The following is an 18,951-nucleotide window of genomic DNA, read 5'->3' as shown; positions in this document are numbered from 1 at the left end:
TTTGGCTGCTCTTCCTGTTCAATTTCCCTATGGAAATTAACATTGAGAAAACATGTTTTGGGACCCCCACTTTTTCTCGTGCTCCGCTGGATGGATTACCCCCAAAGCTGACGTAAGCATCGTATTTTTTGGGAACATTTTGTGAAGATTTGTCAACAGGCACCAAAATGTAGGCAAGTAAAAAAACAAAATAAAAACAATGTATTTTTCTATAGAATCTAGGTCCGAAATATAACTACCTAGTGATGACCACCACTAGGTTAAAAGAAATATAAATATATATATATATATCGCTTATGTTTTGAATGTCTTCATACAAAAAATATTTGCAAACGAAAGAAGTATTGGCAAAGCCAAAGAAGCACCATACAGTGCCAGAACTATAGGTTTTGCCAATGTTTGTTTCCATTTCCTTTTGATAATAAATGTTTTGAAAAGTGGTGGCTCTCTGCGCAAAAGCCGCGGGATGGACTATCTGAGGCACAGTGCCCATAGATCTGCCTGACGACCTACATTTGTCTGACCCTTGCTGGTAGCGCTGTTATTTCTGTCTGATTTGTTCCAGGGCACATCATTCCACTCTTGAGGCAAGTTACCACGTTCTCACTTTAGTGGTGGCCTGGGGGGGTCTTTGAGCTAGGAAAAAAATATCTGTGCAAATGTCAGTGGCTTTTTATGTTCTCAAACTTCAGTTGTTTGCAGAAGCGTTTCCCATGCAAAGTGCTATGATTGGCTATAAACAAAATGCATGCCTTGCTGACACAGGGTGATGAACCCATGGGCCGTTGACTATGCAATGGGAACGCCCACATAATCGGAGAAGTTAGGCATCAGTTGGCAAACAGAATAAATAAACGGCATTGTGTCTTTCATTTCTACTCTGCAGCTGAAATGATTTGCTCCTGGCAAGTGACTGCAAGGAAATAAATTAACGCATCCATGCCTGTGGACCTCGAAGATCACTCTACTGTGGTATTTGTGCATTTCTTTGAGTCACACATTCTCGACTTATGGGAGGACCAATAACATTCTTACTACTTTTATACTAAGGTGTTTCTTTAATCGTCAGGCTGCACCATTGCTGCTCTTAGGTGGACTGTGTAAATTATCACTGCATTCTACACTGTAGTGTTAATTTAAACATCAGGTTGCACCACCATTGCTTCTGGGTGGACCGCGTACATTATACTACATCCTATATCGAGTTGATTCTTTAATTATCCAGCTGCACCATCAGTGTAGATGGGTGGACTGCATAAGTTCTTGCTACATTCTTTATTGAGTTCGTTATTTAATCATCCGGTTGCACCATTACCGATTCTAGTGAACATGTAGATTCTTGCTGTTCTTCTGAGTTACAGACTGATCCACCAGGGATGGGGGTCTGTATGATAAGTGGTAACGAGCAGCTAAAATCTACTTATCCCGGCAGTGGAACTGTTGTCATGGGCTTTCCTTGGGGTGACCTTCTGCGCTTCCTTGTGATACTGTAGACCCAGTTACTCTGGCCAGTGTGGATTTTCTTGCATTGCACCATCTCCACCTCTGGGTGGACACCACGAGTCTTACTAGATCCTATATTTTGGTGTTTATTTTACTATAGGTATACACCAACTAGGTATACGCCGTTGAGCCAATTATGTCATTTGCTTACTCCTTCGGGTTGCAGCTCAACTGCCAACGGTGGGGTAGTACAACCATAATTCCACTATTCTTTAATCTGGTATATACATTAAAGGTTGCTATGCTCCTCTCATTTCCTTTATGAACAATGGCACACAAAACAGCAGCATCAGTTTTGCTTAGACACACCAAAACAGGTCTCCCAGAGTGTTATCATGCAACACTAGTGGAAGATCTGTGCTGGACAGGTGCTAGATAACAAAGTTCTTCCCAGGAATATAGACTGGTCTGTCTAGGGGGTAAGATTATTGGACACAATAGCAATAAGCAGCTGGAGTGTTTGGGTCCAATTAATTGAACTTTGCCATGGGAAACAGATGAAGCATTCCCAAATAAGATGTTGTTTTCTGGTAACAATTTACGATTTTAACGCATGTTTCTTTAAGTTCACATTGTTCTGTTTACAAAACGTCTGTGAAATGTAGTTCTGTGTTGTAGGAAGTTGTCTCCATTGAATAATTATTGAGATGACACAGTTGCACCCAGTGTATCATCTAAGTCTGGCGTGTCCACTGCTGGTCCACGTGGCCCACGTATTCAAGTTAATTGAGTACTGAATGGTTCTCTTTAGCTACATTGTATGTACATTTATCTTAGGTGGACATCTTGAAAATCTGGCATGGGTCAAGTTCTTCTGGATCAGCTCTGGACACCCGGGGTGTGACAGCTAAATATAAAGTCCAAAGTAGAATTCAGTACTCCTTGACAGAGCCTGCAATTGACTTGCCTAAACTTTAAATTTCAGGGCTTATTTGGGTGGGGGTCAGGGAGCTACAGGTATATCAGAAAGATGGACGAGCTATACCTGGATTAGGGGACCCCTAAAGTGAAGATGAATTTATGATCGATGTTCATTCAGGTAGATGACCTATACTTGTAACTTCCCAATTGTCTGACAGAAGTTAAGCATGGACACAGCAATCACCTGGTGGTGGCTTCTACAATGAAGTGCGTTTGATTGAATCCTAAGCTGAAATGCAGCTGGGAAGACCAGTTTCTCTTATTGCCATCCTGCAGTTGGCTAAGTGTGGCAAATGTGAAGACACATAGCAGGGTTTTTTCTGCATATTCCTTCTGTCTCGCTGGAGCAGTGCTTGTCTCCTGATCAGCCACTGGACACATACAGTAACGATTCCTGGTAAAGCCTCTATTTGCAGACGTTAATCAGATGTCAGTTTACAAAGGAAGACAGAATAATCCATGCCCTGGAGACCAGACTACGCCTGCGCATGATCTAGTCAGTAAGCAGTGCTCACAGCCGCATGTAGATTGTAGTCTATGCCTGTACCTCTCGATGTAAGCCTGCTGAAGTGATCATGGATACTCTCCGCTTGCCCACTGTCGCCCAAGTGTGTTAAAAATTACTTTTTGAAAGCATGCAGTTTGTCAGATATCCTCTACGTCAGTGGTTCTCAACCTCTTGATTTCTGTGGACCCCCACTTTAACATTAATGAAACCCAGGGACCCCCACTGAATCATCATGGGAATCCGGGGACCCCCGCCTGAGTCATTACTGGAAGCTGGGGACCTAATTTGTCAATATTTTTTAATTTTCTAGGCTCTCGCGGGCCTCCTGAGAAGGCTTCCCAGACCCCCAGGGGTCCCCGGACCACAGGTTGGGAACCACTGCTCTACGTGATTGTTTACTAGAGGAACGTTATCGGTGTAATGCCGAACTTTCATTGTGCGTTGGGGGGGGGGGGGTAGCGATATCTTTGGGGTCAGTTTCAATCCTGGTGCTAAAATTTGACTCAGCTGAGGGAAACCACTGTCATTACTTTAGAGAAGTCCCTAGCATTTAAATCCCAGGTAGATTTTAAAACTAAATTTAATAACGAATCTCAGTGGTGGTTTCCAATGGACGGCTCACCGTGAGCACCATACTATATTTGTGCGTGATACTGTTGCCTCTAAGCGGAGGTCTCGCTGATGCAGAGTGACAAGTGCCAGTGGTGGCTGTCTGTAGATGTCTCACTGGTGCGGAAAAGCTGCCTCTGAAAGTGACAACTCTGTAAGGAGGTCTTTGGTGTATGAAGCTCAGAAGAGGTCTCTGTAGAGACCTCACCAGTGCAGAAATGCTCTCTGGAAATAATAGTAACACTCTCTTTAGAAGAATCCCGAGTTGTGTGAGAATGGACAGTTGTCAGTAGCAAGTCTCTGTGAGGTGTGAGTCTTAGACGAGGTCTCCATGGATGTTCGGCTGATGCAGAGATGCTGTCCATGGAAGTGACAGGTGCCCGTAGAAGCTCACTATTACGCTCTTGAATTAAGTGTGAGGCTCAGTAGAGGACCCCGTGAAGGCCTTGTCAGAACTGCTGTCCTTGGAAGAGACAGCTGTCTGAGTTGACTTTGTACAGAAGCCTCTCTAAGATCTGAGGCTCAGTACAGGTTTCAGTGAAGGCCTCATCGGCTTTCAGCATTTGCTCTAAACTGAGAGGGTCAGTGGAGATGTTGTCGTACAGCACTCTAGCCCTAGCAATGAAATCTGTCTTGATGGCTCCCTCCAGAGGTCTCTGCAAGCTGGAGGCTCAGTGAGGGTGCCATCGGTGCTTATGTCTCTCTCAGCACTGATGCCTGTCAGTGGTAGCTCTCTGCAAGCTGCGAAGCTTAGTGAAGGTGTCACTGGTACTGTTGTGTACCCCAGCACTGACATCTGTCAATCTCTCTGCAAGCTGCGAGGCTGAGTGTAGGTGTCACCGGTGCTGCCGTCTCATCTGGCACTGACATCTTAAAGTCTCCCTGCAAGCTGGGAGGCTGACCGGAAGTGCCACCAGTGTTGATGTTTCCATCAGCACTGATATCGATCAATGGTAGCTCTCTACAAGCTTCGATGCTGGGTGGAGATGTCACTGGCACTGCTGTCTCCCCAGCAGTGACATCTGTCAGTCTTTCAGCATGCAAACTGACCGGTACTGCACTCTAGCCCCAGCAGTGAAATATTTAATGATAGCTCTCTACAGAGGTCTCGGTACTCTGGGGTGCTCATTGAAGGTGTCACCGCTGCTGAAGTGTCCCTGAGTACTGACATCTGCCAGTCTCCATGCAAGCTGGGAGGTTGAGTGGAGGTGTCATTTTTACGGCCGTCTCCCCGATCTGTCTGTCTCTCTGCAAGCTGGGAGGCTCAGTGGAGGTGTCACGGCTCAGTGGAGGTGTCACCGGTGCTGATGTCTCCCTAAGCACTGACATCCGTCAGTCGCCCTGCAAGCTGGGAGGCTCAGTGGAGGTGTCACCGGTGCAGATGTCTCCCTAAGCACTGACATCCGTCAGTCGCCCTGCAAGCTGGGAGGCTCAGTGGAGGTGTCACCGGTGCTGAAGTCTCCCTAAGCACTGACACCTGCCTGGCTCCCTGCAACCTGGGAGACCCTGGAGGTGTCACTGGTACTGCGTCTCCAGCACGGACATCTGTTTGTCCTAGCTCCCTGTAAACCGGTAACTTCGAGTCGTGAAGCACGCTGTGGACCTCACGGGCCCCGTCATGTCCCCAGCACTGACAGCTGCACTCCGCACCTTCCCTCACCCCGCAGTCTTACCGTCGGGCACGTCCACCTGGTGGCCCCGGCCCACGTTCTGCCAGTAGCTGAGGAGCCGCTCCTGCTGCTCGTCCTCCATGGGCTCCTCCTCCAGGCTGCCGTTGCTATTGTACGCCGAGTCAGAGCCCGGGTCCTCGGCCATGCTGTCCAGGTCCTCCAGGGTGATCATGGCCGGGGGCTCGGGTGCCCCGGCCCCGCTCATGCCACATCTTTCCCGCTGCATGCCAGGAGTCGCGGAGGGAAGTGCCCGATGCCCCCCGACTCCAGAGGCTGAGTCGGTCTTTAAAGCTGTCTCGTGGGGAGGCGCGCGCGCGCGGGGCGGGGATGTTTACAGGCTGGGATAGGCTGAGCCTGTCACCGCCGCGCGCCGCCCCTTGCTCAGAGGGGCGGAGCCGGGCGCGCGACTGCAGCGCTCAGCCTCGGCCGTGAGAGGTGTTGAGGCGCTCACTCTGCCCCGGAGAGACGCTGCTCTCCCTGCTTCTTGCTTGAGAGAGGCAGATGCAGTCAGTCTATCCAGGGCAGCCCTAAAGAGGGTCCCCACTCCCTGCCTGAAGTGTGATAGTCGGGTGCAGTCAGTGTCTACACCAGGTCTGCATTCCTTGCTTAAACGTGAAAAGTATTGATCCCGTGTCTTTCTTAGGAGGCATTCTGCACTCGTTGCCTCATCTTCGAGTGAGTCCGCTGCGTTCGCATTCTGGCCTTGCTAAACCCCTCCTTCGTCTGCCAGAGGGTCTCACGTATTCACGCTGCTATAAGATTGGTGTTGCTTTCGACGTACACATTCTGTGTCCTAGAAGAAGCTCTGCAAGGGAGCTCATTTGTGAGAGGGGGTTATGTCGTTACTCTGCCTTACGAGTCTCTGCGTGCAAAGTTTCCTCCGAGACATAGTTCTCTCTGCCCTAGAAGAGATGCTACGCTCACTGGTCCCTCTGTCATGGAGATCAGTTCATTTACTATATGCCGTATGTTACATGCCGCCTTCCCCATCTCATCAGTGAGGCGCACGTACGAACTCACTGTCTGAGGAGAGAGGCTGCGTTTGCAGCTTCATATGTGGGAGGGCTGTCGCAGCCACTCCCTGCTCTAGGATAGATGCAGCCACTCTCTGTACTATGATGGATGCCGTGCTTCGTTCCCAGCGGTGAAAGCGGCTGACAGTCACTCTGTCCCCTGCATGAGATACGTTGCTACATGTCTCCTCTGTGAGCCATCCTAGCACCCACTCTGTCCAGTGAGGGATGGTACTACGCTCACTGGTGTGTACCATGACCTAGGCGTCTTATTGTGACATTTTGGAGTCTTTTAAGCTTTTTTTTATATTTTAGAATGCCTATTTGTGCCCCGCCGTATAAGGCATTGCAGTAGTCCAGCTTTGAGAGAACCAGATATGACTGTTTTCTGCAGGTCAGGACGTAGGAAAGGGATAATTTTTCTTTACTGTTCTTAGAGTGAAAAATACAGGACGGCGTCAGTTAATTTATTTGTTAAGTAACAGAGAAGGTGGGATCAAAATGATACCCAGATTTCTCACTTTTGAAACAGGCGAAGGAGGCATACTAAGGGACTGAGGCCACCAATAGGTATTTCAAAAGGACGTATCTCGCTCATAAAGGAGCACCTCGGTCTTTTCAAAATGAAGTTTTAAACAGCGAGAACTCGTCCAGTTCGTGGACATACAGTTGTTGAAACGTGGGGCCAGAATGCAACTCAAAATGTAACACAATACACCAAACTTCACTCACTGTATTTATGTATTTTTAACATAGCTGGTTGTTAGGGAAGGTACTAAGTCCTGATGGTAGTGTCTCTACATCATGGGTTTTCAAACTGGGGCAGCCCCCCTTGGGGCGGGGGAGCTAAATATATCCCATAGGAAGTACCAGGGGCCGGTGAAGAGGAGCATTCATTATGCTGGTAGAGAACCAAGACCAATATCATGCTTAACAGTGCTGTGTTTTAGTGAAATTAAAACGGGGCATCCAAAATGGGCATCAGTAAGGTCTTTTTTTTCACTCATGTCCTGACTGGAAGTAGATTAACAAGCATTTGCAATGCAACGGGGCTCGCGTTTGCCCGAGTTAGAGCTATTAGTGTTGTAAATTCCTAACCGGACTCTTCTTGCTACATAAACTAATAATGAAAAGTAAAACAGTGCAATTATCCATGTAACAGGGTTGATGTCATGCAAATCGCTTGACTTATGCCCAGCGAGATCGTGCTGCGCAGGAAATGAAAAGATAAAGTAGTCAAGAAGCCAGCTGAAAACAAGGAGCATCGTATGTTTTCAGAAGTTTGCCGGTGCGCTTGAGGAGGGTTAAACACCAGAAAAAGCATGATATATGCATGCCTTTCACAAATGGAATCAATCGATTTTTAAAAGGCAAGCCCACAAATTAATGAAAGTGACGGGCGTGACATGGGCGTGGTTAGAAGCCCGCATAGAGATTACAACTTGGTCCAGAACGCTTGTGTGCGCTCGACCTAAAAAGTAGAGGGCTCCAAATAACCCTCAAAATCTTGCCCACCTTAGATTTCTGTTAAAGGAACACACTCTGGATACTTTTTCACTTCATTGAGCACAGCCTGCCGCTAGCATGTTGGCAATCATGCATTTGATTGCGTTTTTAGAAGGGATAAGCGAACATAACTGCAATTGTTGAATTGTTAAATATGTTCAGAGCTGGTAATTTGATAGAATAATTATGATGAAATATGTTTGTCATTCTAGAGGACCTTGCTTTTTTTTTTCATCATTGGCTTGTTTTATTGACACTCCTGTTGTTGTCTTCTGTTCGATGGCTTTCCTTATTCCAGCCTATCCATCTTGTGTTTGCCCCTTCGATCCCTTTAATTGTCTGGCTTTTATATTTCCTGTGCTCGCCTTTTCGGAACTACGTTTTTCTTTTTTGTTTAAGCACTACCTGAGAGTGCATGTATTTTCCGACTCTTTCTCGAGTGCTTCTCTCCCACAACCACGTTGCTGTGTTTTGCCCACTTGCTTCTCTTCACGCTCCCACACTCATAATTCTCTCTCTTGTGTGCTCCCCCTTGCTCTATGCTGGTCATTCCGCATGTGTTTCTCAGTTTGCCGCATGACGTCTCCTTCATGTTCCCCCACGCCTTGTTGGTTATTCACCACTCATTCATGCAACCCTCTCATCTTTTTTAATTTTTGTTATCACTGCTTTAAAAAAAAAAAAAAAATGACTCATCGATCTCGGATCAGTAAATGAAAAGGAAAAATGCCTTTGTCATTTTGGAGGCGTGTGCATGCGTGTTGAACTTGTGTGCGCCTATAAAATGATGCAGTGTCATTATATTTTTTTTTTTAAGCCATGCTGCTCAGCATCGACAATACTGTGTAGCATGTCTAAAAAAGGCTTTCGAAGTAAATAGGTCTCATGCGAGACTGATTGGCTTTGGCAACGCGTGTTACATTTTTAGTTTAAAAGTATAAGTGTGGATACTGGATTCCTCACATTCTGCATCTGCACTCAGTTTGCATCCTGCATGGCCCACTGATCACCTCTGGTGTAGTTTGTTGTTGCTTCCCCTGTGACTGTTTGGTTTACTTTTCGGAATTAAATGAGCAGCGTGGAATGGTGACATTCCTTAACAGCGATTGTCAAACAAGTGACGTGGAACTCTGTTGTAAGCTACGGGTCCGACAACATAAGTCCCTTAGTACAAACCGCAGTAATTGTTATTCACTCCCTTTTATTTTTCCTGCTTCCGAGCTGCTGCTGATCTGCCTCTACTACTTACAAGTAAAGCTAACACTGCAGCCTTAATAACTACTGTTCTCTCCTACTATTCTCCCTCTTGTTCAACTGTCTTACACATTTTCTCAGAGTTTCCATTCCAGCCCCGCTTCCAGACTGCCCATTCTACAGAGATTGGCCTTGTGTGCTCACCTTTGTCGTCTCTGCGCGCCAACCAGGGGCCAGCTTTTCATTCACCTTGGCCTCTCAACAGGGATCATTACCATTGAGCACCCAGCACTACTCACTACACTCGGGACCACTGACATTTGTTCCACTGACTCTTTTTCATTCTTTCCTTTTCTGTTACCCGATAGTTGATTTACTCGACCAACCCTGTGACCCTTTCAAGGCTCAGCCCTAGAATGCCTCCTCTTTATGTATAGTACTGTCTTCCCATTATTCTCTCCCCCTCACCAGACCTGTTCCTTGGATTGTCTACTAGCTTCTCGTTAAAGGGCTTCTCTCTGCTCACTTATGCTCAGTTCATCCCAAATGGAAATACTTCATTACTCTCCCATCACAACATCAAACGTTTTTTTTTTGCTCTATACCATGCCTACTTGATTCATCTCTTGAAAGCCTGGGATCATTCAGCAAACAGCTAGATACCAGGGACTGCATTACAAATGGGGAGTATTGTCAGTGTGTGTGCCTTAATGTAATTTTACCTGTACGAAGCGGGTGTGAACCAGGACAGTGCGCCCTATTACTTTAAAAGCTGGAACTTGCGTCTACACTTTGATTAGTGGAGATGAATTCATGACTGACTCCACCCACTGCAGACTGATTTCAGAGGGGTCCTTTTACCCAAATTCCACAATCTAAAGGTGTGGCTTTGGTGCCAGGTATTGATTGTGTGCCACATTCTATGTAGCACACTATTAGCGAGCCTCCTGAAAGTTAATTTATTTTGGACCTGTGTATGTAATATGGCACGTGTTCATTGGCAAAGTGTTCCCCAGTTTGCAGAAAGCCATGCCCCCATGCAAAAGAGGGAACAACCCCTTGTGATCGCATAACTTGCCCATGGACAATTCATATTGGAGAGGGCTCCGCAAGTATCTGCGGCCCTTTCTATACTAAGTAAGTGCCCCCTGGGTGCAAACAATAGGCACTTTGTGTAATTAATTACCAGTTGTTGCATATCCCCCATCATACTGCACTAGGTTTTTCTAATGCTGTAAAAAAATGAGAAATAATTGACTATTGTATTCGTTTTCTGGTTTAGCCTTCTGGTTGGCTCACCTATACAGTATTGCACATAATTGTCAACATTGCTGTATGCTCTTTTTAATCTTCCCCAATTCTCTTTCGATCACGCGATTATTTTGAATGTGGATCACAGTCCTCTTAAATTTGCGCTAATTAGATTAATATATCTTGCTCACTTATTCCCATAAACTATAACAGACCTTCTGATGACCATTACTGAGCTAGGGTGGAAACGCCATCGACGCATATGGCAATTGTATTCAGTTGGGATTCAGTCACTCACTGACTTACAACTTACTGTATATGCAGTGTCATTGGTTGTTTAGTGATTTGGTTCTGTTGCTTTGCTGTTCTTACACACTGTACCCTTTTTATCGATCAACGTGTGAACTCCAATAGCATGGTTTTTATAGCAGTAAATATGTAACATCCACTAATTGTATTCTACTGTTCTTTTCAATTAATTGTAGACTTCTCTTTTCATTAATTGAATACCTAATTGTATTTCTTATAACAAGGAATCATTATTATCATACACATTAACCACCCCTGGTTGTAGGTGATTTAATTAAATTTGGGTAGCCCCTGTTTGGTTACAGAAGACTGAATTCAAGCACCATGTTTCTGTGTCCAGTATACATTTTATTATATTAAGGCATGCGCCTTGCATATGGAGTGGGGTTGGTGAGGAGCATCTGTTTTTGTGTACTCGTGCTAGAAAGCAATCTTGAATCAACTAAGAGTTTGACAGGAAGGTAGTTTCACCCTCTTCAAGTAACCTGTTAATAGCATTTCAAGCATTAGATTTGGGATGCTGAAATCTCCACTACTAGGCTGGAAACTTCTATGACTTCAGTTCCCATCATCTTTTAGAATTCCTACTTTATTCTTATCACTGACTGTCTCACCTTCTCAGGTTATCTAATAAAAAAAAGATCAAAAAGTGTAGATGGAATACTTAAATTAATCTTAAAGTAAAGGTCAAGGGCCTGAAGCAACCAAATATTAATGTCCAGAAAGTCCACTCTTATAAATATCAAAATCAGTCCACCATCAAGACTAAACAATAGTGTTGAAGTTCCATGAGCAGAGTTGGATTCATCCATTTTCATCTGTTCCTTCTTTCAGGATTAATTCCTTCATAAGTACACACAATTTTGATGCAGTTTACCTGATAACTGTCACTTACAAGACTTATAATTCTTCAATTCATTTTTTAATTATTGTTTGTGAATAATTCCCTTGTTGGCCCCTGACTGTTGATTATAGTTTAGACCCGTGCTTGCAAGGGATTACTAGATCTTTTTCTTGTCTACTAAATTAATCTCAGCCACTAACAATTACTCTGGCCTCCATTCCTTTCCATTGTTTTTAGCTCTGTGAGATGCCCTGAGTTTGAGGGCTATGCCTAGATACGGGTCACTTGCTCACTATGCCATAGACCCAATAAGGTCGAAACTGGTCTGGAGTTGCTTGTGTCACCGTCCAGAGAGAATGTGGCCAGGTGGTTTGGTCTGCACTGTCCTATTGGGACATGACTAAGGCTGATTTTCTTCTAATTGGTCCATGTATGGAGTAGCCTGGTAAGGGAAAACACTATAGATTGGATTGTAGCTCCGAGTAATTTCCAGTGGATGAGATTAATTCAAATATTCTGCCCTTTATTTTTTTCTCAGGGTATCTAACAAATGCATCCTATTATACGTCTTTCTATACCTGAGGTCTACTAGTCCTCAGATTTCCCTTAATTGCTCTCAGTTCTCATTGGTCATAGTGTAGAGTTGAAACAGTTATGTTCTATAAGCTCTGTGAAATATAATGAAGGTGACCGCAATGATGAGATGGTGTTACTGATAAGTTAAATTGTTATCTTACGAAGTTCGGCAGATTGAGATTCAGCTTGCCTTTAAAAGAATAGTGGGAACAATGATGAAGTAAAACATAAGTTATCATTTCCAATCCAATTTCGCTCCAGTCTACTGAAGTCTGATTTGTTTCAAGACTAGAAAGCAGTTATGGCAAGTTCCTATATAGTTTTGGAATTCCATCACAATCCTAAAATAGTGTGCTCAAAAACCTACACATGGTGATTTGAAGCTGTAAATGTTGAGTTCTTATCTTTGTGGTGGTGCTAACTTGTTATATTACAAGGATGCATTTGATTGATACCTCCTACAAAATGATAGTCTAGTCATATAAAGAGAAGCTAGAAGTACGTGTCAATGCATGTAAAATAAAGTTGTGAATTACCTGCGAATCGAACAAGAGATGCCTTAAAAGATTACCACGAGAATACCAGGCAGCTAAACATCTTGAGCAACAATTTGTGCTTCAGTGAAAAACAGATACAAAGTTTTGATGTGTGTTTAACCATGCAGGAAGGTTTTAATGATCATGCTATAAGCAGCCTGTTGCATGGAGTAAAACGGGGCAGACTGCAGCATGAATGAGAGGTGATTTAGTAAGAGAAAAATAACACCAATTACGGGCATCCACTCACTGACACTCCAACCGCCACACCACTGCTTTAATGTTCCAATCAACTGTCAAGGTCAGCGACGCTGTGTAGAGATGTCACGATCCGTCAGAAGCACGAGCCAGCTTGCCCCACATACATATCCAGATATAACACAACCCTTGAATCGCCATACACTGCTGCCTCCCTTCCCCCACACCCCAAAAAGTCCTGGATTGTAGTGGGCCCTATATCCAATTGTTCATCTTTTGTTCACTACAAATATTAAAGAGAAAACTAAGCTGGTGGCAGGGTGAGGAGAGGCTAGTGCTCCTGCTCTGGTAGACATGAACACCACCCCTAAAACAGTTGGAATAAATAATAACTGGGAGGAGGAGTCCTGGAGCCTGAAAGAAATACATTGGTGTCCAATGTATTAGAATGAAACCCTTACGAGATAACAAATTCTTGGACATCAAAACCTATGGCCCAGAGAAAGACGAAACTGCTGGTCTGACATTAAAGTACCGATTTATTTTCTGGTGTACAGCCGTTGTTCCACAAGGGGGTTGGAGTAAATTACTTCATCGTCTTGGTGGATGGACCGCCGAACGGATTTATAAATGACTGCTGAGCTGGCGATCATTTATGAACCACTGTCAGGAACCTCAGTCACAGCGGTTCCTTTGAGTGCATTTTGCTGTTTGGTGCAGGTCTCCGTCAACGTAACGGTGACCTGTATTAAACAGTTTTTCTTTTAAAAATAAAAAAAAGACAATGCTCCCCTTGGCATGGGAGTCCTCAGGGCTTTCCTAGTGTTGACATGCAGTGATAACTGAGCTCTAATCCCCCCAGTCTCAATCAAGTGGGCAGAATTACAGGACTGCCTTCCATTGTTGCCTTTACTCCACCGGGCCGCTGAAGGGGTTTAATCACGGCAGAGACAGAGTAGTCTCTACCTAGATTAAGCCATATGGTCTGTCCGCATCTGATTCTGGTGGGCGGGCTATTATCTTGGACAGAGTATGCTTACGGCCAAGATAGAAATCAGGCCCTAAGTGAACAAGTCTACCTTTGCTCCCAGTTAGATAATGTATTTCACAAGTCACCTGCCTGGAATCTGAATACTTGACATAAAGTAATCAAGCAGAAGTTCGAGCTCCAGAGGGGTGGAAGAAGTAAAATTAGCTTAAAACGGTTCAATAGCTCCTCCAGCTAAGCTAAGGTAGGCACAGTCGTAAAAACATGGAAATCCTGCTACAGAATCGTAGTGCATTGCTGACAGACAATAACTGGTCTGAATTCAAGGCAATCTAAAAACCCTTCTTCTGTTCTTCTGCCCCTGGTTCAAACTCAGGTTCAGAAGAGCTGTTAGATCCAAAGTCAGAATCGATTCCTGTACCTCATCAACGTCCTCACTACAGGAAGTAGAGATACTAGTAAAACCTGCATGAAAAAATGTCACAAACCTGTTTTGAAATCTAAGTCTTTCTCCCATACAAATTAAAATCTCAACCTTAACCCACTCACGAGTTTTGAGAAGGAGGCTTTGACGAGATCAGCAAGATTTGTGGCTTTGAAGGACTGTACCAGCATATCCTGGCCGAAGTTTAAAAGGCTGTTGCAATGGAGGGGAAAACAGGGAAGGAAGGAATGTGGAGCTTTTGCAGTTCAGTTATAGGGCAGTGAGAGACTTTCAAAGTATGCATAGTTTTTTCTTGTTTTGCTTTATGGTACAATCGTTGGTAATAAACTGGCCTAGAATTTAGTAGGGTTGCTTCAAGACCCAGGAAACTTGCAAGCTAACTGTTTAGTTCTGCCTACAAAAGGTATGTGTTACTCTAGTACGGTCTAAAACTAGAAATTCTATTACTGCTCGTAGCTGCAACCTGCCCGCGTGCCCAGGTGAGGATGTACAACACTGAAAGGCGGACAGCTCAGAAATAGGGAACCAGTTTACACTAAACTTTGTATTAATAATTCGCATAAGCGTTTTACGCTTACCTTTTCACATGAGAAGGAAGCAATTTGAATGTCTTTTTTGGGGACCGCAGGCTGCCAAGTAAGGACGAAAAACAGGGTTCCACCAATCTTTATCCTCCGAGCGCCGGTCAGTTGTAACCAGGTGCATACTAACGGCGTTGTGGCTTTTAAACAAATGTAAACCTTTTCCCTCACGTCTGGTATTGTTAAGCAGTCAGTTCGTTCTATAGGACAGTTACGCCACAAGATACACGTCCGCAAATGCCCCTCACCCAAACCCAATAATCGATGGAAGACTTTATTGTGACACGCATTAGAGCCTACTTTTCCTCTCTGGGTTTTCCAAGCCCACAGTGGTTTTTACCATTTATATGCTTTGAAGGGTATTTTAGAAAGGATCTGCGCCACTGGTGACATTTGGCCGCCATGTTGCAGCTGCCTCACATTTCGTGTATTTCTAAGTAGGTTATGTTTACTGTCCACAAAGGATGCCGTTCCTGCGCTCCAGGTGACTGCAGCACGCGCCCTGCTGTCTTTAGTAATAGGCAGCCAGTGCTCGCTGGGCGGAAGGTGATTAGATCACACAATGCTGTGCATCTTCAGCGATTGCAGCCTTTCTTGTGGTGACCTACTTTTCTGTACGGAAAACAGTGCTGCTTGTTCAGGGTAGTCAGAAGATTACATTAATACAGCAACCGCTATCGTTTCTAAGAAATAAACAATATCTGATGCTCCGCAGCAAGTTATTAAATGGGCTAAGTGTTTTTAATTAATTGAAACTAGTTCTTCTGTCATTCTGACATAATGATGACCTCGTTTTAAAGGGCGGGTGCACTAAGAGAAACAGTAAATATAGACGTCTAAAATCAAATGACAGCGGTTTTCGTCTAATTTAAAGCATTTTTTGCAAGCTGGGTTAACCCCTCAACTTTTAAATTTGTGGCTAACGGCCAAAAGGGGAAGTTAGCCTGGGGCTATCATATCAACCCTTTTATTATCCAACTTGTGTGACAAAATTGTAGAGACACGCAGAGAGAATACTTTGTTGAATAGAAATTGGAGCAAGATAGGAACGTATCCTCAATTGTTTTGTAGACTTTGCCTGGAGTAGCTGCTTATTTCCACGAAGTTAAAGCCAGACTGTACAGTTCCTGATGGTGTATGTAACACAGAACACAGTGCATGAACAGTACATGTCATGACGGGGGAGGAGGTGGAAATTGGACTTGGAAGTCCTCTTACACCCCTCTCCCCCCTCCCCCCCCCCTCACAGTTTAGCAGGTGTTCACTTTGTGCCCAATTACGAGTTTCCAAAGATGGCAGGCCATAAATCGAGTTCTGTCCAGAACTAAGGTATGAAATCTGAGAGGACACAGATTTGGCTAAGAAGGCAATGACTTAAAGAACATTAGAAATTGTTAAAGATGTGAGCGCACACATCCTAACCCCTAGGAAAGGAGGAAGAATACATACCAGTAGATGCATCAGAAAAGGTTAGACACCCTCAGCTGTCCCCAGTTTCGGAAAGGAAACATTTGTAAAGGTCAAGGGCCTTTTTAGCAATGCTTTCCAAACTCTTATCCTCTAGCCTTATCCTCTCTGTCCCCGTGTTAGGGAAGCCTGGAGCCGAAGTTATCTGTGAACTATGAGGGAAAATTGAAAAAAAAATAGGGTCCGCTCGGCGAGACCCAGACTTCTGAAGCAGAAAACTGTGAGACTGTCTGAAGTAGAACTTATACCCTAATTCCAAAGTGGGTGAATCGTGGAGTTGAATGTGGACTACAGTGTTTTCATTCCGGTAATCACTTGTAGTAGTTTTACTTGTTTATTAAAGCTAGAAAGGCTTGCATTGTAGTATGTGGACTGGGATGGCTTGATGCAAAAGCGAAAGTGAGGTTGGCATTGGAGTCTGGTCTTTGCCTGGACCAGGAATTGGTAGAGTCCACCTTGTCTACGTCTTACCGTATTTCAGCCTTTAGAAGCTAATTTCACCCCTGTGTCAGGCAATTGTAGATTTCAGACTTTGTATACGTTGTGCGGTATGAACCATAAAATCAAACAATAGGATCTTGATTGGACTGACCACAGCTTTTCGATGTTGCTGCTATTTGTGTATCTATTAATACCAGACTGGTCCTGATGAGTGCCAAAATGACCCAGGTGTAGGTGCTCAAAGGTAGTGAGACTCATTCAAGAGGAGGTAAAGATTAAAAATAAGCAGAGCACCCTTACTGACAACCTGAGCAAAACCTGGTAGTAGTTCTGTCCCACCAAGATTTGAATATTTCTTTTCAATCAGTTATTCATTATCATGGTTGCCTTGCCATATTTGAAAATGCTAATCTGGTTTAGAGTTCATTTATTAGAGGATGGAATGTGCACCGTTTAATTTCCCGTAAAGAATTGTCTGTGAAGCCATTTTCCCATTTTATGTTTAATCATCGCAATTTAATCTAAATGACTTGCATTGCAAAGTTTTGAAAATAATTATTTTTTAGGTAGCAGGGAGTGTTTTACCTCCCAAGTCTCCTTTCTTTGAATGTTTCTCATGATTAGGCAATCGAGAATTCAAGCATGGGTATTAAAACAAAAGCAAAAATCTGGTATACCTCGATATCAGGATATACCAAGGTTAAGGCCAAAGTCAACTTCATAGGAGACCCTCTCCTCATGCCTGTAAGAATATATAATAAGACCAGAATAAGATTTAATAGGTCAAGGGTGAGTACACAAAACTAGTAAGTGGCTTATGTGCAGCAGAAAATCAAGACTGAAGAGGTAACATAAGGTTACAAGGTTGAATGTTGATCAGGACAGAATTTCATGGCTGGATAGCGCAGCAGTACTGCCGCTGTGAGTGACCCCCAAGCCAATGAAGGCAAGAGCGTAGTTAAGAACCATCTAGCATATCTTCTACACAGAGAAGAAAGGCACAAGGTAGAGAGGAGAAAACGTAGTATTTGCTTCAGGAAAGGGAAAAAATGCATACAGTTATGGTGATTTTTGCAGTGTGAATGCCGAAGAGACTTGCTTCACTTGAATATATGGAGCTCAGTTTCCAAGAGGCAGGGCATTTTAGGAATCTAAACGAGCATGAAATATGCTCATAGCATCAGACCTCCATCTCTAGGATTGATGATCAGTCTATGTTCTTCTCTGCACACATGACTGTTGCTAGCTTTGGCCCTCATGCGCTGTCTTGCTAGAAGGACACACTATGTGGTTTTTGGCCTCAAGACTCCGCTTTATAATCAATGCTGACCTGACCAATGGTGACTTTGCTGCCCCATTGCAAGTTTCCCCAGTTTACAGTGTCACCTCAACTGTTATTATTGTTGTTCCCTGGGCTTCAGCTAAGTAAAACCCATCTAGTTTCTAAGCACCTTCTTGCATGAATTTGTATACTTGGTCCTGCATATGGAAATCACTTTTACCAGGGAAATTATTAATTTCTATTCAGAAGGTAGAAGTGGTTGTATAAAGTCAGTCCTACTCTGCACACAATTGCCTTTAAATTGCTGAGCCTTTTGCGTTATTTATTGAAGCAGTTTCAGTGGCAAGAACAAATTAGACCTTTTTTACAAGTTCTTGAGCCCTAGTTTAATTTAAAACTGTGAGATCACAATATTTTCCAAATTGTTTGCAGTACTAGATATATCCATCTCCATTTAGCTTTATGTGTGTGTGTGTGTGTGTATATATATATATATATATATTTTTTTTTCCAATTAAAAAACCCCAAAGATTAGCTCAACCTACGCAACCACTCTCCTCCACTGTACTTGACGACACGCCACTCGCTGATTTGAAACACATTTAAAAAAACAGAAATTCAATGAAGAAAACAAAGTTTGAAGAATAATTATAGTAAGGAAAACTTCATTTTTTAAAAATTCTATACAAAACAAACTTGAACTACATAGGCATTAGAAATTCTAAAGCTATAGTTATAACTTAGTTACAAATTGCGCCCCACCCAAAACTTGCTGTGACTCTTGCACCTCCTAGTACATTGTTTTGAACTTGGTAGCTGGACTACCGTAGTACTTCCTAGAAAGTTTTAAGGAAGTACCTCTGTACTCCATAAACTTGTTTAAAAATATAAGCAACAGTAAAATACTTTCCCCCTAGCTATTCAGACTTTCATAAAGTGCCTTTAAATTTGTTCCTTTAGCTTAAAGAAAATGTAATAAACTATATGTATCGTGGAAAGCCTGACCACAGAAAAGTGTAATCTAAACAATATGGACATCTTTTTGTTTTGTAAGGGCTTTCATTAGCCACCGATATTGTGTTTTATCATTGCTATGTACCATGTTATAT

The 18,951-nt window shown here is 43.6% G+C and overlaps 2 protein-coding genes across 3 annotated transcripts in view; one reads left to right on the top strand and one right to left on the bottom strand.

Moving 5' to 3' along the window:
* Positions 1 to 5,524, bottom strand: part of LOC138260329 (heme-binding protein 1-like) — a 64,218-nt gene extending 58,694 nt beyond the window's left edge. The window contains exon 1 of the mRNA XM_069208719.1: positions 5,215 to 5,524. Within this exon, the coding sequence (XP_069064820.1) occupies positions 5,215 to 5,437 (223 nt within the window). The 5' untranslated portion in view covers positions 5,438 to 5,524. The remainder of the gene's footprint in view (positions 1 to 5,214) is intronic.
* FANCM (FA complementation group M) overlaps positions 1 to 18,951 on the top strand; it is a 666,273-nt gene that overhangs the window by 239,070 nt on the left and 408,252 nt on the right. The gene's annotated exons all lie outside the window — the stretch shown is intronic.

The sequence above is a fragment of the Pleurodeles waltl genome, chromosome 9 (genome assembly GCF_031143425.1).
Source record: "Pleurodeles waltl isolate 20211129_DDA chromosome 9, aPleWal1.hap1.20221129, whole genome shotgun sequence".
Classification (NCBI taxonomy): Eukaryota; Metazoa; Chordata; class Amphibia; order Caudata; family Salamandridae; genus Pleurodeles; species Pleurodeles waltl.
This window is presented reverse-complemented; position numbering and strand designations above follow the sequence as displayed.